This window comes from Trifolium pratense, linkage group LG2 (genome assembly GCF_020283565.1).
Source record: "Trifolium pratense cultivar HEN17-A07 linkage group LG2, ARS_RC_1.1, whole genome shotgun sequence".
Classification (NCBI taxonomy): domain Eukaryota; kingdom Viridiplantae; phylum Streptophyta; class Magnoliopsida; order Fabales; family Fabaceae; genus Trifolium; species Trifolium pratense.
Window position 1 is genome coordinate 26769207 of NC_060060.1, and position 25048 is coordinate 26794254.

The window sequence follows — 25048 nt, forward strand, 5'->3', positions numbered from 1 at the left end:
AGATGTAAGCCGTGAGGTATATCCGCCATACAAAATTTTATTACTCGAGTTTGATGATAAAAAAATACTATGTTAGGTATGCAAAGTTCACTCAAATATTGTATGCTAAAACAAGTGCGCTATATCTTAGTAATGACGTTTTCTTGAGCACACAATAAAAAATGCACGAGGATCGGTTTGTTAGATACATGATTTTTTCAATGAATTTAAAAAATTAATTTATATTTATATATGAGACCGAAGAAAATAACTTGAAGTTTTTTCGATCTACACACAATCCTAATTACAAATTGCAAGGCTTGATTTGCCAATCGCGGGAAGGGAATTTAAATTGTGAAAATTAGAATACATACATTTTACAACAATCTTCAACATTAGCACCATATCTAACAAAAAGAAGCAAACCAAAGGATTTTAGGCTTTTAGTCACTCACACCCCCCATTAAATGATGATCAGTTGTTTTTGTCTGTTGGCCACAAAAGAGTGCATATCTAACTACAGTAGGATTCTATCATGCAAAATTCTCCTCATTAAATGAGTATGTGGGGGAATGATATTGAACTTCCAAAGCTTGGTTAAGAAGTGTCCCTCAAGGCATTCAATAGTAAGATGATAGTACTTTTCAACCAACATGAACTGCCCACCATAATATTCAATAATTTGTTTTCAAGACTAAATAAAGCCGGGTAATGGATTAAATGTTAGATTCCTTTCATAATTACCAGCAAAAAATTTCTTCATAATTGGTCAATTATACTTTCCAGAATAATTAAGATAACTAGATATTTTAACTACTCGTTATTTAGTAGACATGTATACAGATTTAATGATATTCGTACCCGCTAATAAGATATAAAAAAATTACTTAAATATAATTAGTTATTAAATATAAAATAGTCTTTTAAACTTATTAGAACTTTTTTATCAACTTGTTTTGATTAGAAATGAAACTATGCATATTATTATATATATTTGTTTTTAAGAGAAATGTATGGATAGTATTCCCTCAGTACCTTACTATAACTATAAGGAGGATATCATACTATTTACGGGTAATTCAATTCCTACAAGGACTTATTCCTGAACCTCTAACTCATTTTAACCCTTAGTTCGACCAGTTGAACTATTCATCTCACCTTATCAATAGTAACTCACAATCTCTTGTTTTAATCTCGTATATCTATCTGACAATTGTAGACACATTTCAACCGTTGTTGGTCTTGAAATTGTCCAGTTTACCTCAATTTTGGAAGCCTATTAATGCTTAGAGAGAATGCTGAAATTGATTCAGCCTCATGCAACTTGAATCATTATAATATGTAAAAATACAAAGGAAATATTATTCCGTTACTCCCTGACCATTGAAGCTTTTTATGATATCATTTGTTACATAAGGCTTACATAGTTACATGTTAATCTCTTGAGTCCTCATCAAACCACTTAACCTACCCACTAAATAAAAGTAGGAAGTTTCTTAGTGTCCCACATATAAAGGTAAATATGATATCATATGGGAATATATTAGATCTAAAATGTGAGTACAAATTTCTAGAGCAGCAGTGTTGGATGTGAAAATGACACTAATTAGTGATTTTAAAACAGGTGAAGAGCCTGCGTCAAAAAAATAGATAAAGAGTCATTTTGATTTCCAAATTAAAATGAAACTTCGTCATATGATGTCTTATTTGTTAATAGTTTTATGAACTAAATTGATAAAAAAAAAAATACATTTTCTAAGTAAACTAACTAACTAAAAGATACACCAGATAACCAAAATATACATATAGGTATGTTTCTATAATTTTGTTACATTCAACTACTAGTGACTTGGCTTCACACATTCATATGTTGGGTCGGAGGGGGAGCTTCACTGGATTCGAGTGTTATATTGGTCATTGAGCAATCTTATAAGTGACTCTAACACTATATCTTCACTCAAAACCTTAATACATTAGGTTCATGGTTCCTCTCACTTATAAAGTGTTTTACTTCAACTCTTCCAACCAATTTGAGACTTTTTCTCACACTTGTTAGATCTCAACATCATAAACCAAATTGACTCTTACCAATTTTTTTAGTGTAAGTCGGATATCCTCTGCTTGTAATTGTAGAGACTAATCACTCGAACTTTGTGGATTTAAATAGGTGACAAACTCTTCCTAAGAGTTTCAACGCTGTTGCATGCCCAAATCAGATATCGAACCCAGAACATTGGTTAAGCTAAAAGAGACTCGTGTCATCTCATCTAAGCTCTCTCGAGTTCACCTTTACCAATTTTTCGCCATACATTCTTATTTATAAAGTCATTATTAAATTGTTTACCCATTTAGAAATATACGGTTACTGTCCTACTGAGTCATTATTAAATGATGTTCCATCATGATAATCATTCTCCAAGTTATTATCTTATAGCAAAAGTAATTTATAAAGTAAAACATTATTCTACAAGTTATTATTAGTTTGTTATAATGTAAGTAGTCTGAATTTGAACTAGATACACACACATTTAGTTGTTGCATGTTGGGTTATCAGTCAGACTCCTATCTTCTTGAGCAGAACATTTTAGTGCAAAAGTGGCAACCATACTATTCTTGTATTTTCATCATTAATACATTAAACATTTTTTACTATAGCTCCAAAATTCAAGAGGGTATTTTTTCTCAGCTCTGCTTTGCTTTCTAAGTTATTCAAAAATGGTTTCAGCTACTTCTTCTCCCCCTTCTAAGGTGGTAAGCCTTTCAATCAAGTTTCTTTACTTTATATTGTTTAATTTTTCAATCCTATTTTTTTAAAATTAGTGACAAAAATTAAAATATATAAAACTTAGTCACAAATTTTGTTACTAAATATTTAGATGAATAAATCAAAAGAAAAAATATTGAAATTTTTTCTTGCATATTTATACACTTACAGGAAGTAGAGTCAGAGCAAAAATGGGTGGACAATGGCAAGTCTCGCAATGCCAAATGGTGGTATTCAACTTTCCACACTGTGACAGCCATGATAGGTGCAGGTGTTCTCAGCCTTCCCTATGCCATGGCATATCTAGGATGGTAATTCAAATACAATGCAACATATACTATGGTTTTTTATCTATCTTAATGTTTTGAAAATACAATCAAACTGGTTAGTCGGTTCAACTGATTAAATCGAGAAATGTTAGTTCATTACGGATGTATCTTAATGTCGGTTCAACTCATATGCCAAATGTTAGTCGGTTCAGAATTGAAACAAACAACTCTAAAGGATCGAAACACTATAAAGTGACGAATTTACTTTCTTGGCAGGATTCCGGGGACTTTGATGTTGTTGTTATCATGGAGTCTAACCTTAAACACAATGTGGCAAATGATTCAGCTCCATGAGTGTGTTCCGGGTACTCGTTTCGATCGTTATGTTGATCTTGGTAAACATGCTTTTGGACCAAAACTTGGACCATGGATTGTGCTACCACAGCAACTAATTGTTCAAATTGGGTGTAATATTGTTTACATGGTAATTGGAGGAAAGTGTCTAAAGAAGTTTATGGAGATTGCATGCATCAATTGCACACAACTCAAACAGTCTTACTGGATTTTGATTTTTGGTGGCATTCATTTCTTTCTATCTCAGCTTCCCAATTTCAATTCTGTTGCCTCTGTTTCTTTAGCAGCAGCTGTCATGTCATTAAGGTACATAATTCTTCTTCAATACTAATATAGATTTATTATTACAATGAATTGATACAACTGAATAAAGATTTTAAACTCTTTAAGCCGGTGATTGGGGATTTGATTTATGGCTCCTACATATATATAGAAAGAATTCAGTTCGGAGAAGAGAACTCACATGTCATCACTAAACTACGCTGGTAGAAACTTATATCATGATAACCCACCAAAAAAAATTAGATTAACTTGCAATTTTGAACCCCTTAGGAAGTTAAGTCACATGACAAGTGACTCATATATCACATCTTATGTCTTGTCACTTTGACAATGATTCACATGCCACGTTAGCATATGTAGCAAGCCATGCTAACATGGCATGAATAACTGTGAATCATTGTCCACGTGACAAAACATGCACATGTGAGTCACTTGTCATGTGTACATTGACTTGGTCAAAATCAGTGGAGAGTCATCCTTTTGCAAATTGGGCTAAAGTTAGGGGGACAAAATTACAAGTTTCCGACGGTTAGGGTCAGAAGTAATATTTTAAAAGTTAAATGAAAAAAGGATTTAATTGATATGCACCGACGGTGTAAAATAATTTTACACTGTCAACCAATACCAACCATGTTTTCCGCCACATCACCCCACTTTCTTGATATGACATGGCAAAATAATGGTTGTTTATTGGACGATGGTGTAAAACTATTTTACACCATCGGTGCATATCAATTAAACTCATGAAAAAAATCGCAAGTTTGTAAAAGTTAGGTGACCAAAAATACAATTTAACCCAAAAAAAAAAATTATTAGTTTAAATTAACGGTAAGCTTGTTAATACAATACAATAATTACGGTGTTACTGTTATTTTGAAAATACGAGTATATTTAATTGGAGCTAGCTTCACTTTTCAGATCCAAAAAAAAATAGTGGATTATCGGGAAAAGTATTGTTTGGATTCTTCCTGTGTGAAAAGCATAAAGAACTGACCCATGAACTCATAATTTTGTAAAGGCACTCACTAACTCTAGGTTGAAAGGTATCAATAAATTCACCATTGATGTTATGTTTGTATATTCGTTGAAGCAGAGTCACACAATGCTAAGCTTTAAAATTCTGCTTTTGGCAGAAAAAGTCCTTTTTGCTTCATGGGTCGAATCAATTATTAAAGTAAAATATAATTGATAGTACTAATATCAATATATCATATGATAATTGATATTATTTGTTTACAAATTATTCTCTAAAACTATATGATGAGATAAATAGTTGAATTAGTATACACTATCAATATACAAAAATTTAACATATGCATTCAATTGTATCACAACATACAAAAGGTAATGTCCAAAGTTTTGCTCAGCATGACACACAAGCACAAAAAAATACTAAAAGTTATTAAATTTGAACAATTTTCTTTTCATAAATTTTTTTCCAAGACAAACAATGAACAACGGAACTGCGTGTTTTGCTTTCAATTCATCCATCTACTATAAAAAAAACTAATGAGAATCAAATCAATTTAAGGTGTGTCAAAAGAGTGTTTGACATTGCGAAGTGTACTTAAGACACGCATTCTAACCTGAAGTGTCAGTGCTGCGTTATAATAACTAATACTCTCTTGTCAATGCAGCTATTCAACTATAGCATGGGTGGCATGCTTAGCCAGAGGTAGAGTTGAGAATGTGAGCTATTTATACAAAGAAACAAGCACAAGTGACTTAATATTCAGAATCTTCAATGCACTTGGTCAAATTTCATTTGCATTTGCTGGCCATGCAGTAGCACTTGAAATTCAAGCAACAATTCCATCAACACCTGAAAAACCTTCAAAAATACCAATGTGGAAAGGTGCTATTGGTGCCTATGTGATAAATGCAATATGCTATTTTCCAGTTGCACTTATTGGATATTGGGCATTTGGAAGAGATGTTGATGATAATGTTCTAATGTCACTTGAAAGACCTGCTTGGCTCATTGCTTCAGCTAACTTGATGGTATTCATTCATGTTGTTGGAAGTTATCAGGTTTATGCTATGCCTGTTTTTGATTTGATTGAGAGGATGATGATCAAAAGATGGAATTTCCCTCCTGGATTGCCTCTCAGACTTGTTGCTAGATCTTCTTTTGTAGGTCAGTGATAGATACATACGTATATAATATATCCAAAATCTATCAAGCACAAACACTTTTTGGACTAGGCGTGCTCCAATGTCGATGTGTCTGACACCGACACATATAATCACACTGAATTATGTAATTTTCTTAATTTATTATCGGTGTCGATATGTCAGTGTTTGTGTCGTGTATAGTGTTTGTATCTGTGCTTTTTAGTCCAAAACCATTCATGCTATCTTCTATTGTAGGTCGGCGAGAGTGATAGATATATACATACATAATATATCCAAAACCTACGAAGCACGAACGCCTTTTGAATTAGGCGTGTTCCAGTGTCGATGTGTCTGAGTGTCGATGTGTCCGACACTGACACATATAATTTACATTGAATACTATAATTTATTTAAATTATTATCGGTGTTGATATGTCAGTATTCGTGTGATATACGGTTTCTGTATCTGTGCTTTATAGTCCAAAATCATTCATGCTATCTTCTTTTTCATCTTGTTAATTTTTTGCAGCGTTTACGCTTTTTATTGGGGTTACATTCCCTTTCTTCGGCGATCTTCTTGGCTTCTTTGGTGGATTTGGTTTTGCTCCAACTTCATATTTTGTAAGTCTCTTTCATGCAAGAATTTATTTATTCAAAACATGGAAGATCAATCATTAATTAATCTGGTCTGATGCATCAATATTTTCAGCTTCCTAGTATAATGTGGCTAATAATCAAGAAACCAAAGAGATTTAGCATCAACTGGTTCATCAATTGGGTAAGAATTTTGAAATTAACTTGTGTATCCACATGATAAGACAAGTATTGACGTCGCTAGTCAACATCATTTATGGATGAGACTAAGACGGTATTTGATCGTTTTTTAGCCCCGAACTTTCGTTCTTGACCCTCAATTTGTGTGTTTTTTCAGGCTGCAATATACATTGGCGTATGCATTATGCTGGCATCCACGGTTGGTGGCTTCAGGAATATCATTGCTGATTCCTCAACTTATAGCTTCTACACCTAAACTATATTATATTATGTCATTGCAATATCTATATAATATGTGTGTCACCTTGCAAATTATTAGAGTTAATTAGGAATGTAGGAGGGACTAGCAAGCCATTTCAATAGCCTTCTTTCTTATTATGTCATGTTAATCGAGTGAATGAATCAAGAGTTTAATTGTTGTACACTATATCTAATAATATATTGTCATATTATTTAACGAATATAACACATTATTTATTTTATAACATACTTCCTCCGGTTCTTTTTATAAGGAACAATTTGGAAAAAAATACACAAACCAATGAACCTTGAGAAATTCTTAGGTGAGTCCTCACCTAAGCATTAATGATTAGGCACAACCAATTAAATAATTACAACTCATTAATATATTAAATAATTATAAATAATTAATAGAGTAGTAATTAAAAACAAATCTCCATAAATAAGGGGAAAAAAAGAGTTATCAAGAAACATGTGATGTGTACTTTATTAATTTTTTTTCTAATTGCACATATATATTTTTTTGTTCCTACTAAGCTCTCTCTTTTTGTTTTTTATTTTTAATTTCTTTGTATAAATTACTTTTATGTGAACACTTTGATACTTAATATACTGTTGAATACGTGTTAAGTATAATGTCATATCATATTTTGATACTAATTTATATTTACATAATTCATATTTCAAAGAATTTTGCATATGGAATAGCGGTGTCCAGCAATATAAGTTGGGTACCAAAGAATTTACCTTATTTTTATTCATTATTATTTTTATACTTTTTGGAAACTTAGGGACTGTCCAAACTATTATTATGAATTTGTTTGATAAAGAAATAATGAATAATTGATAAACAAACTTATATTATATAAATTATAATGTAGCTTATAGCTGATAGGCTAGATAATTCAATTTGCATTATTTAGTAAAATTAACCGTTGAATTATCTTATTAATATAAAGTGCCATAAAAAATATTTAATTAATATTTAATTATTTTAAAGTAAGATAATAGGAATAAAATGAGAGAAAGTAATGATAAAATATAAACTATTTTTTAGGTCAAATATAAAATATAAATTATAAACTAATTGAATTAGCTTATTAGTAAAAAAAATAAAAAATAAAAAGAAAGCTTAGTATAAAAAAAAACAATATGATTAGCGTATGAGTTTTCTTAAGAATTCACCTATAAATAAATCTTTATAAAAATATAAAGTGCACATGTAATTTTTTTTCCTTTCCTTATTTATAAAGATTTGATTTTGTTAATTTTTTTTTTTGGTTAAAGAGATTTGGTTTTATTAATTACTACACTATTAATTATTTATAATTTTTTTAAATATTTTAATTATTTCTAATTATATGATTGGTTGTGCCTAATCATTAATGCTTAGGTGATGATTCACCTAAGAATTTAATGTAAAGTGACTTATAATTTGGTACAATTTTTTTTTCTCAAAGTAACATATAATTTGGTGCGGTGGGAGTATTTGCTACTTAGAGAACTACATTCGCTATTAAACTAGATAACACCTTCTATACACGAAATTTTCAAGATTTTATGTTGTTCTTTACTTAAGTAAAAAATTGCATTAACTACTTAACCGGCTAACATTTCATATATAAAAGTTACATAATTTTACATGTTCATCTTATATATAAGGTGCATAAAACCTGATATTCCTCAAAAACTTTAAGTTGATGTCTACACAAACATTGCAGCAATACCCATCAAGATGGCTAGAAAGTAGAAAGTGAGTAGATTTTCTTGTTAATTTAGGATGTTCTTTGACACATACTTTTCTACGGTTAATTTGAGCCCTCTCAAGACATAGTTATAATCAATAATTTTAGTAGTTGTTCTTTTCTTTGCACTTCTATGGTTGTAATAAAAAAAGTATTATTTTCTTTGCACTTCTACAATTTTCAATATGTTGACATATTCCCATAAAAATTCAATAAAAAAAACTAATTATTTAAAATTTTAAATAGTGTCTGAGGCACTCGTTAGCATTTGCCTTTAAAAAATAACAGATTATTATTTTTTAATTAAAATAACAGATTATTTTTAAAAGAAGATTTAGTTGTATATATACATGTGTCATTATACTGGTCCACTAGTTTCCAATCATTATTTTTTTTTTCGACAAAATAAAAACAAAATAGATCAAAACTCTTATTCAGAAAGCTCTTATTTTTACTAAACTTTAGTATTTGTTTATGTATTTGTTACTTGCAAGCGGAGTGTTTAGTCAAATTAAGTTTAGTAAAAAAAAATTGACTAAAGTTTAGTCAAATTTTGTTAGATAATTAGTGAATATACAAGTAACATTTTCAATGTAGTCTATTATATTTCGTAATATATTAGCATTTGCCTTTAAAAAAATAACAGATTATTATTTTTTAATTAAAATAACATATTATTTTTAAAAGATTAGTTGTATATATACACGTGTCATTATACTGGTCCACTAGTTTCCAATCTTTATTTTTTCTTTTTTGACAAAATAAAAACAAAATAGATCAAAACTCTTATTCAGAAAGCTCTTATTTTTACTAAACTTTAGTATTTGTTTATGTATTTGTTACTTGCAAGTTGAGTGTTTAGTCAAATTAAGTTTAGTAAAAAAAAAAATTGACTAAAGTTTAGTCAAATTTTGTTAGATAGTGAATATACAAGTAACACTTTCAATGTAGTTTATAATATTTCGTAATATACCATAACTTGGCATGATTCTAGCTCTGGCATCTACCATGCTAAGGATGCTTATTGCTGGCTTTTGGAGCCCTCTCCTTGTAATAATCTCACCGGTTGGCAATGGATTTGGAGATTACATCTCCCGGCTAATATTCAATTTTTTATATGGCAATTGGTGCATGAATCTATCCCAACGAAAGTAATGCTTCACCATCGGTAGGTGTGTACTGATAAGTGCCCAATTTTAGTTATATTGTATCATGAATTATGAGCACTTACCAATACTTTTATGAAGAAATCTTGATTAAAACCCCTTTTGGTGTAAATATAACATTAAATCAAAGAGGAATTGATCCCAAGGCATTTTTGTTAGGAATGGCTAGAAAAGCAGGTTTTGAAGCCTTCGCTCAGCGAAGCCATAGCGAGCTACAGCGAACTAAACCAGTGGGTTAAGGGTCCATGGCGAGCTTCAGCGAGATTCAGCGAGCAGGATAGCAAACTAAACGTTCGCTCAGCGAAAGATAGCGAGAGATGGCGAGCACAACCCGGGAGGAAGGGTCTGTTAGCGAGACATAGCGAGCATCGGCGAACAAAGTGATGAGTCAAGCCTTTTGCTACGTGTCAAGAAACCCCTTGCTTAAGTAACTAGTTCGCTCAGCGAACGTCATTTCGCTTAGCGAACTCCACTGTCCTGAAAATCTATAAATAGAGCTCAGAAGCCATTTTCTTAGATATAGTTTTTGTAATAGTTGATAAACAGAAGTAACATTAGTTTTTAGAGTTCTTGAAGGTGGATTCATCATTTTACTTGAGAAATCAAGAGATGTTCTTCATCCCTTGTTCTTGTAAGTTTACTTTTATCATGTCTAGCTAAATTCCTTTGTTGTTGGGATTAGATGTAGTTATTTTGTGAACATGTAGTCAATTTAATCTTAATATATATGTTTTCTTTATCAATCATTATAAGTGTTATCTTGTTTTAATCGTCTATTTCTAAAAGATTTGAACGACATAGACATATATTGTTTGAATCACGAGTAAAAGATAATCACTTATTAAACTTCAATGTTTAGACATAGATGTCAAGTTTAATAATCACGTCAAATATCAGATCTTAATGCTATTATGTCGATTAATGATTCGAGACATCGAACGTTGATAGAGATAATAGATTTCACGGCGTAATCCGGACACGGATACGTTCGATGTGTGATATGTGATAATAATGATTGGTAAATGAAATATATATAGTGAGGTTGATTGATACATGCTAACGAGATAATGAATCTAGTTCCGACAACTTTTTATTATCCGAAAGTTTAAAAATCCTTTTATCCAATCGCACTTTTATGTTTTCAAAACAAATCTTACAAAAACCCGCACTTAAAATCATGGAAATTGCAAATCAACGTTTGATATCACACTAGTCTCTGTGGATACGATATAACGAAAATACTTGCTTTTGTATTTCATCATGTACTTCAGACCTTTTGTCATCGTTGCTCTTTATCTTCCGAAACAATCGATCATTGTCTGTTTCTTTGTGGTGATTCGGTCGCTATTTGGAATATGTGTGGCTTGCATAGCGTCTCTTCTACTATTCAGGGTGTTGATCTTTTGACATGGTGTAAACTGTTGGGTAAAAGATATGGAAACATTGTCTTTGTTACATTATGGATAGTTTGGTGTGCGAGAAATGACTTCATTTTCAACAAGCACCGTGAAAGCACTTACACTAGCGTATCAAAAATTCACTCTATAGTTAATGCTAGCTCTGATGCTTTTAGTTTAATGCCAGCAGTCTCGACGTCTACTATGACTCAGCAACGAGTGTCGTGGTCTCGACCAGCAGAAGGTTTTGTATGCCTTAATGTGGATGGGAGTTTATTGGGTTCGACTAATGTTGCAGGATATGGTGGACTGTTACGGAACAGAGATGACGAGTATATTTGGGGTTTCTACGGGTCTGCTACGATGCAGAATATTCTTTTTGCCGAGATTATAGCGATATGGTACGGTTTGAAGCTGTGTTGGGAACGTGATTTCCGTAAGGTGCTTTGCTGCTCCGATTCATTACTCTCTGTTAATTTAATTAAGGAAGGGGTTACAGCACATCATCGTTTAGCGAATGAGATTTGTTGTATTCGAAAGCTGCTAGCTAATGATTGGGAGGTGATTCTTACTCATACTCTTCGTGAGGGAAATGCGTGTGCTGATGTGTTGGCTAAATTAGGTGCTAACTCTGACTCGCCATTGGTGAATGTTCCTACTCCTCCCAGAGATCTAGTTAAGCCACTCTGAGATGATGCTTGGGGTGTAGAGTTTATTAGGGAGTGATCCCTTGTTGGCTTTTTCTTTGTTTTTTTCATTTTTATTTTTCTCCACTCTAATATTTTTTGGTGAGTGAGTGAATGAACAAAACGCAGAAGAGAAGATCATCATCAATTATCAATCAATATAAACAAACAGGAGAGATGAAGACTGCGATTTGTCGGAGCATCGGCCTCTCTCCCAACCACCTCTTCATATCAGGTCTCTCTCTCTCTCACTCTCTCTGAGATTTCGATTTCTTTGCACTTCATAATATCTTCAACTTCCGATATCAATCAATTTCTTTCTTTTTTAAATTAATTTTGCATTTCCTTTAGGGTTTCTCATATTTAGGGAAACTAGGGTTTGGTTATCATCAAGTAATTTGTTGAATTAGGGACCAGTAGGAGTATTATAGCTATCAGAAGTAGTTCACAAACTGCAATTCATTGAATATTGGTGTTTTCAGCATGATCTCTGAAGTTAGTTACTGTTATTCTTGCTAATTTTAAGCTATTTTACTTATTTTATTTGTTTCAAGCAGTTAAATGATCAGATAGATTTTGATTTTCCATGCTGAACTAAATGAGATAGTAAATTTTACCCAATAGCGCTTAGATCAGATGGCATGGTCTCTTCTAGCTTAACCAAGGTCATGAGTTTGATCCCTTGTTTGGGCATACAACAACATTAAAACTCTCTGCTACCCATTTGGGTCCGACAACGCGCAGAGGATACCTGGTTTACACCCAAAAAACAATGTGATCAATTTCCCCAAGTATAATGACTTTCCTACCTAATGATGTTGTGCTATTTTATCAGGAATGGCTGAAATGTTTTGAGTGAATTGATGTTTTTGCATCAAGCTGCTATTAGTGAGTTTAAGAATTGTTTGGTTTTGGCAAAGTTTTGAGCAGTGTTGTTAATCGCGGATCGTACAAAATAGCAGTTTGTTCGAATTGTTAGAGAGAAAATACAAAGACTGAAAAAATATAAATTGTGTTAGAATCAGTTAAGGGATTACATCAGGCCTTTTCTAAAAGCTAATAACTCCCGGCGAGCTGGAAGGTGTTCACACCACTTCTAGCTTGAGATGAACAGTACAAGTACAAACAAAAGAAATCTAAGAGATATTCAAAGGCAAATGCCAAAAGTACATCGTCTGAAAAAGGATATTAAAAAAAACCTTAAACACTACACAAAGCAGAAGTTAAAGTCATAAAAGTCATACGATAAAAGCTTAAATACCAATTAGAAACTATACCTCTAAGTTTAATCACTTAGCATAAGCAGAAAGACAATGAAAAATGCTTAACAACCTTAAAGCAAAAGCCAAAACTGTCAGAATAAACCAATAGAGGTAGCTACTTAACCATCGAGTAGAAACCATACCTCAAGATTTAATCACATAACAAAAGCAAACATGTTTAACCGCATAACAAAGGCTTCTCAACAATTCCAATAGGATTCACACCCACCACATTATAGAAGAGGAACAACCCTTGTACTGAATGCACATGAAAAGATGGATGATATAGAAAGTGACTTAAAGAGAACAAGCACGAAAAATTGGTAATTGCTTTAGAACATTTTACAATAAAGACTGATAGATTGATAGACCTGATAAAAGTCAAAAAAATGAAATCTGAAATAGGAGCAAAAATACTGAACATAAGATCGGAGAACGAAAAGTTGGCAAAATTTCTTGAGAAATTGAAAAATGAATACAATGAAGGTTAGAAACAAACATGGAATGCATAATGTTCAAGGTGGGTGCCATGACTCTAATACTATATTGCAAAACTTGGTAGAAGTCATGGAAGATAGAACATACAAAGAATTAAAATATAAATTGTAGTAGAATGAGTTAAGTGATTATATCAAGCTGTTGTATAGGCTAACAAACTAACATTAATTACTAATCTCTAACTAATTATATCTCATTTTTTGGTCAAGTAGCCTAGTAGCCGGAATTTCACCCCTTAAAGGAATAAGTGGAAAATCTCGGGTTCGAACGCCGGTCCTTGCATATTGCAATGTTCCTACCAACTGAGCTATGCTCATATGGACAATTAATTATATCTCTATTAATAAGCATTTTACTATCTTGATGTTGATCTAATAATGGATTTTGTGGATGCTAAATTCTGTTGAAGTTATTGAATACTGTTAACAATAGTCCTGTTTGTATTGAACTTTGTTGGTTTGGTTACAACCTAAATTTATTGAGGTTCGTTTTGGGTTTTTTTTTCTTTCTTTTTCTCTACTTACCATTTTATGTGTAATTTATCAGTTTCTCGAGAGTAAAAAATATACACGCCCACTAATTATTATTAATAGCCGCCATAAACTTATATTCAACTGAACTCTCAAATTGTGAGGATGCTACAAAGATACCATTTCATTTCTTATCTCAACAAATTTTGTATACCATGCAATAATTTTATAGTGAATACTCTTGATATGAACAAATCTCATATTGATCCATAGTTCACATCAGAATAAAAATATAATAGATTATTTAAATGCATTCATTTTGTTAAGTATGAGATATATCCATAAAGTAAATTTATATTAAATTATTGCATCTAGATGAAATGATCTATTACAACATTTATCAAAATTTGACAGGGTACTTACTATGTAGTTGGCATATTTAAAACTTCCTTGTGTACACTATTACATATTTCATGAACCTTCATTTTCATCTGTGTAGGTTCGGATATTCTTTTATTTGTTCTTATGTATCCATAATGACTTAAAAAAGTATTCACTGATAGTGCTTACTATGAATGTTATATTGGGTTTTTCTTTTTCCGATTTATATTTTATCTCATTTGTTTCTCAATTTATGTATTGTGATTGAAATTTCATGTCTCCATAAAACCTTGTCTCATGCTAAGCATATAGTACTTACTTATGGAGCATTTGCATAACAGGGGACAAATATTCTTTTTGTAAGGGCCCATGCTCCAATCTGTGTGTTCCCATGGCTGTATTAACAAAAGGATCTGGTAAAGGGGGAGGAATCCTGGAAAAGCCAATTATTGAAAAAGCCACCCCAGGCCGGGAATCTGAATTTGATTTGAAGTAAGCAGAAAGTTTTGATTGTTGATCATCAACTTAAGATTTTCTAACCACTCTAAGAATATTTGTCGTTCTGAATGTTATTAGAGAAACCTCAATAATTACAATGTGTCTATTAACCATTAATATTTGAAGATATTTGTTATTGTATGTGCCAACCTAGTTGGCATGCCTAAAGATCCTTTGATGTCCTCTATTCTCTTAACTTATTAAAAATATGTGAAATTTGTGATAATTTTTCAATAGGGTCCTACTAATAGTGATAAGAATTCAAGGTATGTCGTCACATCACATGTAGTGAAAGGCAGCCTAAACATCTAAATACTTAAATAGTATCTTGTGGAAGAATAGCGATGGTAAGATTTAAACTCGGAACCCTTTTTTTTCCCCTTTTCACTTTTTTACTTCAAAATAATTTGTTTAGTCATTTAGAAAATATAATTTGGAGATCCATTGTAGTGGTTTAGATGCTGTGTTGTTTTGTTCTGCTGATTGGTTAATTTGTATAGGATATTCAACTATTTCTTTCTTTGTAGAGTAAAGAAAAAATATTTGATTCTGGCATTTCTAAGATGTGCAGGAAATCACGGAAAACAGCACCGCCATATCGTGTAATATTACACAATGACGACTATAATAAACGGGAGTATGTCGTCCAAGTACTTATGAAGGTGATCCCTGGAATGACCCTTGATAATGCGGTTAACATCATGCAAGAAGCTCACCACAATGGAATGTCAGTAGTGATTATCTGTGCTCAAGCTGATGCTGAAGATCATTGCATGCAACTTAGAGGCAATGGTTTACTCAGTTCAATTGAACCTGCAGGTGGTGGTTGTTGATCACATCTTTCAGTTTAAACCTTCGGGTGAGATAGGAAATATCGGGTGTGTACATAATTTCCCCTAAAAAAAAAAACAGACATAACATGTGTAAAACTTGATTATCTTATGATGAAGACAAGGAACTTTGATTATGAATATGAATAAATAACATATAAACTCATGGGTCATGCTAAACAGTGCCCCTGGGGCACGGGCACTAGTTAAGCATACTAAAAAAGGAAACAAATGATAAAGTTAATGATGAGAGAGAATAACTTTTCACATCATTAAAACATTGAATGCACAATTTACGAGATAAAACTTCTATATTTGTATTCTTAACTAGTGCCCCGAGGGCACTGTTTAGCATTTTCCTAAACTTATTTAGCTGGTTAATGATCCCTATATATGTGAACACCTTTCCTGTCAAGTTATCTTTATGAATTTAAGACATCCGTGCTATTAACACGGGTTTATTACAAATATCATTTTATGTTTTTTTTGAAGGAAAATATCATTTTATGTTAACAGTTCGTAAAACTGTTTGTAAAATATAGAATAAATAATATATTTATTTTGTTTAGAAGCTGAAATTGCATTAAAAATGATACGTTAGCACAAGGTGTGCCACAACAAAAACAAAAGAAACCCCATCACACTAGCTGTTTTTTATTTCTTCTAAAGAATACCCCATCTAGTCTAGTTACATAATAATCAATGAATATAGTCTATACTATATGCTCTATCACAATATTTTAGACAAAATATATGATGAAAGATCAAAATTGTTAGAATTTTAAAATAGATGGATCAGTTCTGCAAAATAAAATAAAAAATATGAGGATGAAAATTGGAATTAAATCTAAAAATAATAAAAAAATAAATAAACTATATAAATATTCTTCAAAATAAATACAACATCTTATATACAAATATTTATTTTTATTTATTACTATTTTTTTAATAATAATTCAAAAAAAAAAAATTGATAAAAACAATATATTAAAATGAGCCATTCATTTTATAAGGGCGGCTACGGTACTCCAATGATCCTTGACAAGCCATGTTTTTTTTTCTCCCACCACCGATATCCAATTCACCGGATTACTTAATCTAATTCGGGGTCAGTTCTGGTATTGTGATTTCAACCCTCTTCCAATCATAATTGTGGGGTTGAATCCTGGTCATCTACTAACGAAGTTACCAACTATAAAGCACGGACTCTGACACGGACACGGCGACACGGATACGACGACACTGCTAATGTAAAACATATAGAACACTATCACCGCTATATATTTATAAAAGATAGTATAAATTAAGAATGAAAATATTTACATTTAAATCTAAGTCGATGAAGTTATTTCTTAAAAAAAATTAAAACAAGATATGATAATATTTTACCTTTATTTATCCGCCTACTATCGAAAAACTACAAATATTGTAATCAACGATGTTGTTTCGACATATTTTTAATTTTTGTAGATATGTCTATTGTCTAATATGCACATAAGGAGATTATAAGCAAAGAAAAACATTTTTTTGACACTTGTTCGACACGCGTCATACGAGTGTCTTACAGGTGTCGGACACAATTAAAGGAGTGTCAAAGTAAAAAAAGAATTAATTTTTTTTGGACGTTGATCTAAGCTATTCGACAGGTATCGTATAAGTGTCGTAGGACTGTCAGACACAAACACGTGTCAGACACCGCGACACGTGTATGTGATTATAGGTTACCAACGATTGGTAGCCAAAGACATATCTCTAATCCAGCGACAAATGTCTGAGATTTGGGTTACTGCAATAATTAGTAGGACTAACTACTAGGCATAGCACTAGCATTATAGTACTCTCCTACCCTACCCTACTCGTTGATGATGATAATGGCGCATGGCAACTTTACAATCATGGCGCGTGGCATCTCCACAATCTCACTCACCGTCTTTTTCTCTCTGTGCTAACCCAACTCATAATTACTACCAATCTCTCTGCTTAAACTCTCAACAACATTACCAAACCCTCTCCATCGTCATCATCATCACTGTTTGTTTTACTACTATTATTCATTCAAAGCATCATCATCATCATTACATTCAAGTTTTGTCACATTCCATTTCGATCTCTATCTCTTCTCTTAATACAACAATGCTTTTTCATATCCAATTACAATGATCGATTCTTCCATTCCCACCACCAACAATCAGGTACTTTCTTCTCTCCATTTTCACTCTCTTTTGTTATACACACATACATACCCCTTTCATTTCACTGCTTTTTTATGATTTTGTTTACCCCATCAATAATAAAGATGTCATTTTTACCCTCTATAAGGTACTATAAGCTTTTGATTTATTCATTATCTGTAATATCATCTATCTGGGTATACCCATCTTACCTTATCATGCCAAAAAAAAAAAAAATCATTACCTTTTTTGTGTTGTTTTCACTGATTCTGTTATTATCTTTGAACTTGTGTTCCTTTCTGTTTTGGTGTAAATTGGGCAAACAACTGTGGAGACTAATCTCTCGAACCTTTTAATGTTGTTGCATTGGTTCGAACCCGTGACCTTAGTTAAGCTAGAAGAGACATGTGTCATCTTATCGATCTTATCAAAACGATCATGGGTAACTTGTGTTCTTTTTAAGTATCTAAATAAATATAGATGTTCGAACCCATGACCTTAGTTAAGCTAGAAGCGACATGTGTCATCTTATAGATCTTATCAAAACGATCATGGGTAACTTGTGTTCTTTTTTAGTAGATATCTAAATAGATCATATCGATTTTTGACAATGTGCAGGGGAATTATAGGAAAAGTGGCAACAACATAAGTGAAGTGGTGAGCATGGAACAAAAAAGGCGTTGGCACGATCTGTTCTGGTTAGGACTATTCGTGATCCAATTGATTGGTTTGGGTTTTGCGCTTGCGATTCTTGGCCTTAATAGGTTCAAAAAAAAGAACAGACTTGACATTGATAAATACACATACCGGTTCATGGAGAATGAGGCTGGTTTGACAGAGGATTACTGGCCACTCTATGCTGTAGCCGGCGGTGTTGGGACTGTTCTTGGATGGAGTTGGTTGTTATTGTTGGGTTCACGCGCTATCCAGATGATGAAGGTATCTGTCCACATTCTCACCACTTATCTTGCTGTGATCAGTGTTTTGTGTTTCTGGGCTCAACAGTTTTTCTGGGGTGTTGCTTTTGCTATTGGAGCAGCTCTGCAGTTTTTGTATATTATATCTGTTATAGATAGGTAAGTAGTTATCCTTCCTTCGGATACATTGTATTTTATTTGAATTTTGATGATGTTTTCCTGTTGCTGATTGGCTGTTTGGAGGTTGTTGCTTGCTCCATCCCTTTCCATATTTTAGCGATTGGTAAAGTTAATATTTGAAGCTGCCTACAGTTTTTTTTGCCGAGACCCTGTTTAAATAAACAACTTAGTTAAGTGCTTATAGCATATAAGTGCTTATGTAGAAACTATATCTATAACAAAAAATAAAATAAAGGCAATATCTTTTCATATAAGCTATAAGGTGTTTTCATAAGCCATCATGAAATGCTTATCCAAATTAGCTGAACATCTTATGCATATGCTATAAGTTGTTTCCTTAATCTCTCCCAAATAGTCTCACAAGTGCTTATGTGAGTAGATAAACTCAAATATGTCAATCCAAACAAGTATTGAGACCAATTACATTTCTTGCTATTTAAAATTTGATAACTTTATGAAATCACCCTTTAATGTGTAACATGAAATTGTCTTTTCCCTTGATTGCAAATGGAATTGATGGAGTGAAGTTGTTTTGAAGGTGAAATGGTTAATTCTTGTTTCTTTTCTTTTTTTTGTAAATTTTGTGTGTCTATACACAGATCACACAACTTGTATTTATCAGGGAGTTACAATAAATGTTTACATTGAATGTCTAATTGATTAGCACTAACCTAGGAAGTTGTAAGGACTGGACAAATTTACTTAATTCTAATACTCCTCCTCAAGCTCTTTGTTGCCATAGCACAATATTCTAATTTCCTCCAATAAGGAAACAATTCCCTGTTTCTTGCTCCTATGTTCTGTTTCTTGCTCCACCATGAGATCAAATTTCCTCCAATAAGGAAACAATGCCCTGAAGTGGACCTTGGTGAACCTGCCCAATCAGCATCAGAATCATCAGAATACCACACAACTTGGGTGTTACCCTTATCATAAAGTAATCTTTTACCTGGCACATTCTTAAATTAAGAATGCGAATCACAACATTCCAATGGTCATCACATGGATCATTTGGAAATTGGCTAACCACACTTACAACAAAATGAATGTCTGGTCAAAGTGAGGTAATTAAATTTGCCAACCAGAAGTCAATATCTACCGGTGCCTGGGTATTTCAGTGGCTCCCCCTAACTGGTAGTAGCTTGACGGTGGGATCCATATGAGTGTTATTTGTTAGTATTCCTAGTCATTACAACTTCCTAGACATTTAATGTAATTATTGCAGCTTCATTATAAATAGAAGTTGTGATCTTTTTCTAGACACAGAGTTTTACATATTTTACAAGTGTCACTCAGTCGGAAATCAAAGCAAGCTAGTTTCTTCAAGTATATCAAGTGGTAGAGTTTTCAAGAGGTTGATCTCTCTTGTTAAACTCCCATTCTCGTTGATTTAACCAGTTTATTTGTTTATTTAAAAAATTCAGAAGTAATGCTCATCTTAGGGTCGAAATCTTTAACATTTTAAGAGCTCTACCTAGTTCTCCTATTCTGTATCCTCCTAATAAATCCTTTCAATTACTGAAAGAAGTCTTCTGCTTTCCTGAGTTCCCAATACACGAAATGATTAATTAAATTGATGTTGGTTGTTATCAACTTTCACTCAACTTCTGTAAATTCAAAATTAACTGAGATTTATAATCCATGTCTATGGTAAAATCTTATATTGGTTGTTGATTATTTTATAATGCCTGGATTATGAGAACCATATTTAGCGATTCCATTAACCTAGGTCATTTTATGCTGTTGATGCATCATAGACATAATGTTGTACATAGATATAAATTTGGACGTCTGACTAAACTAGTCTTGTTAGAATGTTCAATTTATAATATCACAATTCATCAACCAGGTCTATGGTAATAACTGTAATGTCTCTCTTCCATGGAAATGCATATAAATAGATGTTTACTTTGTAAATAACCGTTTGCAACCTGGATACTTTCATTTACAGGAAGATAGATGTTGCAATTTTCTATATTTTGGAAGCTCTCTGCTGTTGTTTATCTTATTATTATAGTATAATTTCATCATTGCCATCAATTTTCTTTGTATATAATTATGTAAATAATCAAGTTAATTTCCGGTGGCTGGCTCTCTTTGTTATCCAGACTTCCATTTACAATGTTGGTTTTGCAAAAGGCTGTGAAGATGGTATGGAATCTTCCTGAGGTTTTGAGAGTCGCATATGCGTTTATGGCCGTTGTGCTTTTATGGATGGCCTTGTGGTCATTTGGAGCTGCTGGTGTTGTAGCTTCAAGCATGGGTGACGGTGGGCGCTGGTGGCTTCTTGTGGTGAGCTGGCAAGTTTTGCTCTTCATTCTGTCTGTTCTTGTTGGATTCGCTGGTTATGAATTCAGATTGTGTAAGCTTATCTTATCAGATATTGCAATTATGCATGCATGCAGGTCCTCTCTGTAAGCTTATTTTGGACGGGTGCTGTGCTTTGTAATACTATACATGTCATAGTGTCTGGGACACTTGTTCGTGTTAGTATCCATGGTGGTTCCGAGGGTGCATCAATTCCCACTAACTCGATAATGAAATCTTTACAGTATGCTTTAACAACATCTTTTGGTAGCATTTGTTATGGCTCATTATTCACAGCTGCTATTAGGACACTGCGATGGGAGGTATTATCTACCACCATTTTCATTTTTTGTGAATTATTTGACGTTCGTTTCCTATACATATTACACCATTTCTCTTGTACACTCATCAAAATTTTATTTCTTAGATAAGAGGAATCCGGTCAAAGATAGGCAACAATGAGTGTTTGCTTTGCTGCGTTGATTTTCTTTTCCATCTTGTAGAGACTCTCGTCCGATTCTTTAACAAGTATGCCTATGTCCAGGTAGCTCATTGTGTCTATATAAGTAAGCACTTCAATATACGATAACAATAGAAATTGATCTCGGCAATCAAGATTAGAATGAGATACTGCTGATTTTTTTATTTTAGTGTAACTACCTGTTGTTTCTATAGAGTCAAAATGTGAAAATGTCATGTTCATGGACATTGAAATGAGAAACTTATGTGAGCATGTTTTATGCGCATGTTCCTTGCAGATTGGTGTTTATGGTAAAAGCTTTAACCGTTCTGCTAGAGATGCCTGGGAGTTATTTCAATCAACTGGAGTTGAAGCACTTGTGGCATATGATTGTTCAGGTGCTGTGCTGTTAATGGGAACCATTTTAGGTGGGTTGATAACTGGAACTTGCTCTGGTGTTTGGGCATGGATGAAATGGAGTGACAGAGCTTTTATGATTGGATCTACATCAATGCTCATGGGGATGATATTGGTATGTTTACAACCTTCTTGATTTTTTATTACTTTTATTAAATTTTCTCTCTGGAATTGATCTCAAATCTGAGAAAAAATTACAAGATTTGAGACTATGATGTATGATGTAAAAGAGTTTTTTATACATTGTCGGAAGCATATTTTTGTGCAACTCTTGCTTTCCCTTCTAAAGCACTAAATGTCGCACTTCCATTAATAACAAAACTCAATGATAGCTGGGCTTTACTTACCTTGTGGCCGAACTCTGGATTACCGGAGCCCCGTTCCCATGGGAACTAGAGGGTTAATACAAAAAAAAACACCTCAGTGATGTCTTTGTTTTTTTGTTTTAAAAAAAAAATGATAGCTTTGTCTATCATCCATAAATATCTGCAATATGTAAAGATCATTCAAACTTCCAATTCTCAGGTTGGAGTGGCTATGGTTGTGGTGGAAAGTGCGGTGACATCAATATATATCTGTTATGCTGAAGACCCATTATTGATTCAGAGATGGGACAATGATTTTTTCAACCAGATTTCTGAAACACTGCATCAGCGACTTCAACATAGGAGTTCACGTGCAAGGGAAGTTTTAACCCACAATCACCTCGATGCTCATATACCAGATAACCCCTAAATTTGAGGAATCACTAAATGGTATTATACAAGAACTGTTTATTTAAATTATCTTCTATATATATGTCAACTCTTCACATCTTTTAATTTCATGATGTGCTGTGTTGTGTGTGTAACTTTCATGTTACAAAAAGTTCAAAGTAATTGGAGAAGTAAATTTGGTCGATGTTGAGGCAATGTTGTAAATTGCAGAAAATAGCAGTTTGTTCAAATTCCGGCTAGTCGATATTTGATGTTGCATATACCAGGTGCCAACAAATTCTATCCAATGCATAAGAAATTCAAGGACTAGTACAAATTAGTCTTTACGTCTCAGATATGGTAACACTGTCGAAATCTAGTAGACAACACCACCATCTGTTTACATCAGGAATACAAGAGTTTATTTACTTTGTATAGCAGAGGTTTATACATCTGATATACTCATCCTGTACTCAAACCGTTATTGTCACCTTGCACAATCCATGATTTGACACTTGATTCCTGTTTCCATCACCAACACAGCAGGCCATTTGTTGTTTAGCCCGCAGTTACACGTTTTGCATCTTGGCCGATAATTAGAAATCAAACGGTTCAAATTACACACTAATAAAACCAACTATAAACAATAACGGCCATCGATTCTAGATAGGATGGCTAAGACGAGTAACTGCAGACACAGTAATTATTGCGTCAATTTAACATTACAGCACCACAGCAGGAACGCAGGAGAGACTTGCTGTGATTAATAATGAGGGAGAAAAATCAAAGGAGCAGCAACATTCAACATTCAACACACTTGCGGTGATTAATAATTTTTAGCAGTTATGTTGCTTTTCTTATATTATTACAGCAAGAAAGCGTAAGACATGCATATAATAGACTGACATATTAAACAATATAATCAAAGCTTTATTAAATTAGTCCACTATATTATCAATCCCCATCTTATTGTCAAACACTATTGTATTTCTTGCCTTCCAAATAATCTATGTATATGCAATCCATACACATAACAGCCTATTTTATACTATGATATAGAAACAATATAATTCCATGTCCTCCTATTTTTTATATACATTTAACTACAATACCAAATGAGAAGAAATTCACTATTGAACAATGTGTAGCAAGATTAAAATCTTGCACACTTGCATACTTTCACTTTTTGGATACAACAAATGGTAGATTTAGTAATCCATTGGAGTTGATGAATTTTAATCTATTAAAGTCAGCCACAATTATGCTCAATAACTAATATGATTTGGAAAAAATAGATTATTAGTGGTTTTTTTTTAAGACATGAAAATTTGAAGTTGTACACTAGGTAAGCAAAATGTAACTTACTTCCTCATTGACTTGGTCTTGTTTTATATCATTGGTACTATATATTTTGTTTTTTTGGTAGATAGATGAAATGACAAAACTATTATAAATTCACATACATAAATGAGGAAGTCAGAGTTCGAACCCTGACCATGACGTCTAACCTAACAATTTTGACAATTTTATCAGTTAAGCTAGAACTTGTGGTATAGTATAATTGATATACTTTATTCAAAGAATAATAGAATATTTGAATATCTTGCAATATATTATTAATTATTATGTCCAAATATTTTCATAAAGTAGCCTCAGTTCCAAAGTTAAGTACGTGCAGTACTAATTCACTAACGTTTCCTTCAAAAAAAAAAAGAATGAGTTCATTGGTTGAATGTAATAGCATTAGCATTGATGCACTAGGGTAGTGCCAAAACAAAGATACAGAAGTATAGAAAGTCAGCAAGCATGGTTGAAATAGAGCCCCTGACACGCCATCAAGTGTACGATAGCTGTATAAAATGCGTCATAACGCATTCCAATTTGGGCCTAGAAACAGAGGGTTTAGCTACCATTAGCGTGAAACATATACATGCAAGGTTTCTGACACAAGATGCAGTTATTATTGAATAAAAGAGCACCCTAAAATACACATTACTAGTCCTACTATGCACGGTTTCAACCATGTATCTAATTCAAACCAAATGCCAAAACCCCAGGACAGACAGGAGGTTCCTTTCAAGAAAAGGATTTGCCTTTAATTAACTCTGACTATATATCTACTCACCACCATTAACAAACAAAACATCAAATATTTTGTTCACCCTTGAATTAGATTAGACCGTCAGTCTAG

The 25048-nt window shown here is 32.8% G+C and overlaps 4 protein-coding genes across 6 annotated transcripts; all 4 read left to right on the plus strand.

Annotated features, from left to right (window-relative positions):
• The first annotated feature begins 2391 nt into the window (after positions 1-2391).
• On the plus strand, positions 2392-7019 carry LOC123911659 (lysine histidine transporter-like 6). Of its 2 annotated transcripts, none has more exons than XM_045963127.1 (7): positions 2392-2730; positions 2915-3054; positions 3289-3672; positions 5286-5785; positions 6293-6384; positions 6473-6541; positions 6695-7019. In XM_045963127.1, the coding sequence occupies exons 1-7, from the start codon at positions 2695-2697 to the stop codon at positions 6791-6793; spliced, it is 1320 nt and encodes a 439-aa protein (XP_045819083.1). In that variant the 5' UTR covers positions 2392-2694; the 3' UTR covers positions 6794-7019. The 2 variants fall into 2 exon arrangements, with proteins under 2 accessions (XP_045819083.1, XP_045819084.1); XM_045963128.1 differs by having other exon boundaries at positions 2395-2727.
• A 4024-nt stretch (positions 7020-11043) lies between these two features.
• LOC123904476 lies at positions 11044-11775 on the plus strand. Its single transcript, XM_045954138.1, has one exon. It carries the CDS (start codon positions 11044-11046, stop codon positions 11773-11775), a length of 732 nt encoding a protein of 243 aa, XP_045810094.1.
• Positions 11776-11838: 63 nt separating this feature from the next.
• On the plus strand, positions 11839-15874 carry LOC123911660 (ATP-dependent Clp protease adapter protein CLPS1, chloroplastic-like). Its single transcript, XM_045963129.1, has 3 exons — positions 11839-12006; positions 14724-14874; positions 15452-15874. Exons 1-3 carry the CDS (start codon positions 11886-11888, stop codon positions 15711-15713), a joined length of 534 nt encoding a protein of 177 aa, XP_045819085.1. The 5' UTR covers positions 11839-11885; the 3' UTR covers positions 15714-15874.
• Positions 15875-17488: 1614 nt separating this feature from the next.
• Positions 17489-23062, plus strand: LOC123911661 (CTL-like protein DDB_G0274487). 2 transcript variants are annotated; one of them, XM_045963131.1, is made up of 7 exons: positions 17489-17902; positions 18500-18957; positions 21087-21270; positions 21384-21608; positions 21713-21829; positions 22044-22277; positions 22688-23062. In XM_045963131.1, exons 1-7 carry the CDS (start codon positions 17867-17869, stop codon positions 22895-22897), a joined length of 1464 nt encoding a protein of 487 aa, XP_045819087.1. In that variant the 5' UTR covers positions 17489-17866; the 3' UTR covers positions 22898-23062. The 2 variants fall into 2 exon arrangements, with proteins under 2 accessions (XP_045819087.1, XP_045819086.1); XM_045963130.1 differs by lacking the exon at positions 17489-17902 and adding an exon at positions 18090-18323.
• Positions 23063-25048: the final 1986 nt, after the last annotated feature.

Bases quoted from the DNA above. Each gene is read 5' to 3' on its own strand.
- LOC123911659 (XM_045963127.1), top strand. From the start codon at position 2,695: ATGGTTTCAGCTACTTCTTCTCCCCCTTCTAAGGTG. The intron at 2,731-2,914 runs GTAAGCCTTTCA...ATACACTTACAG, and splicing joins CTTCTCCCCCTTCTAAGGTG to GAAGTAGAGTCAGAGCAAAA. The intron at 5,786-6,292 runs GTCAGTGATAGA...AATTTTTTGCAG, and splicing joins TGCTAGATCTTCTTTTGTAG to CGTTTACGCTTTTTATTGGG.
- LOC123904476 (XM_045954138.1), top strand. From the start codon at position 11,044: ATGTGTGGCTTGCATAGCGTCTCTTCTACTATTCAGGGTGTTGATCTT.
- LOC123911660 (XM_045963129.1), top strand. From the start codon at position 11,886: ATGAACAAAACGCAGAAGAGAAGATCATCATCAATTATCAATCAATAT. The intron at 12,007-14,723 runs GTCTCTCTCTCT...TTTGCATAACAG, and splicing joins CAACCACCTCTTCATATCAG to GGGACAAATATTCTTTTTGT. The intron at 14,875-15,451 runs GTAAGCAGAAAG...TAAGATGTGCAG, and splicing joins GAATCTGAATTTGATTTGAA to GAAATCACGGAAAACAGCAC.
- LOC123911661 (XM_045963130.1), top strand. From the start codon at position 18,237: ATGTTGTTGCATTGGTTCGAACCCGTGACCTTAGTTAAGCTAGAAGAG. The intron at 21,271-21,383 runs GTGAGCTGGCAA...GCATGCATGCAG, and splicing joins GGCGCTGGTGGCTTCTTGTG to GTCCTCTCTGTAAGCTTATT. The intron at 22,278-22,687 runs GTATGTTTACAA...TCCAATTCTCAG, and splicing joins TGCTCATGGGGATGATATTG to GTTGGAGTGGCTATGGTTGT.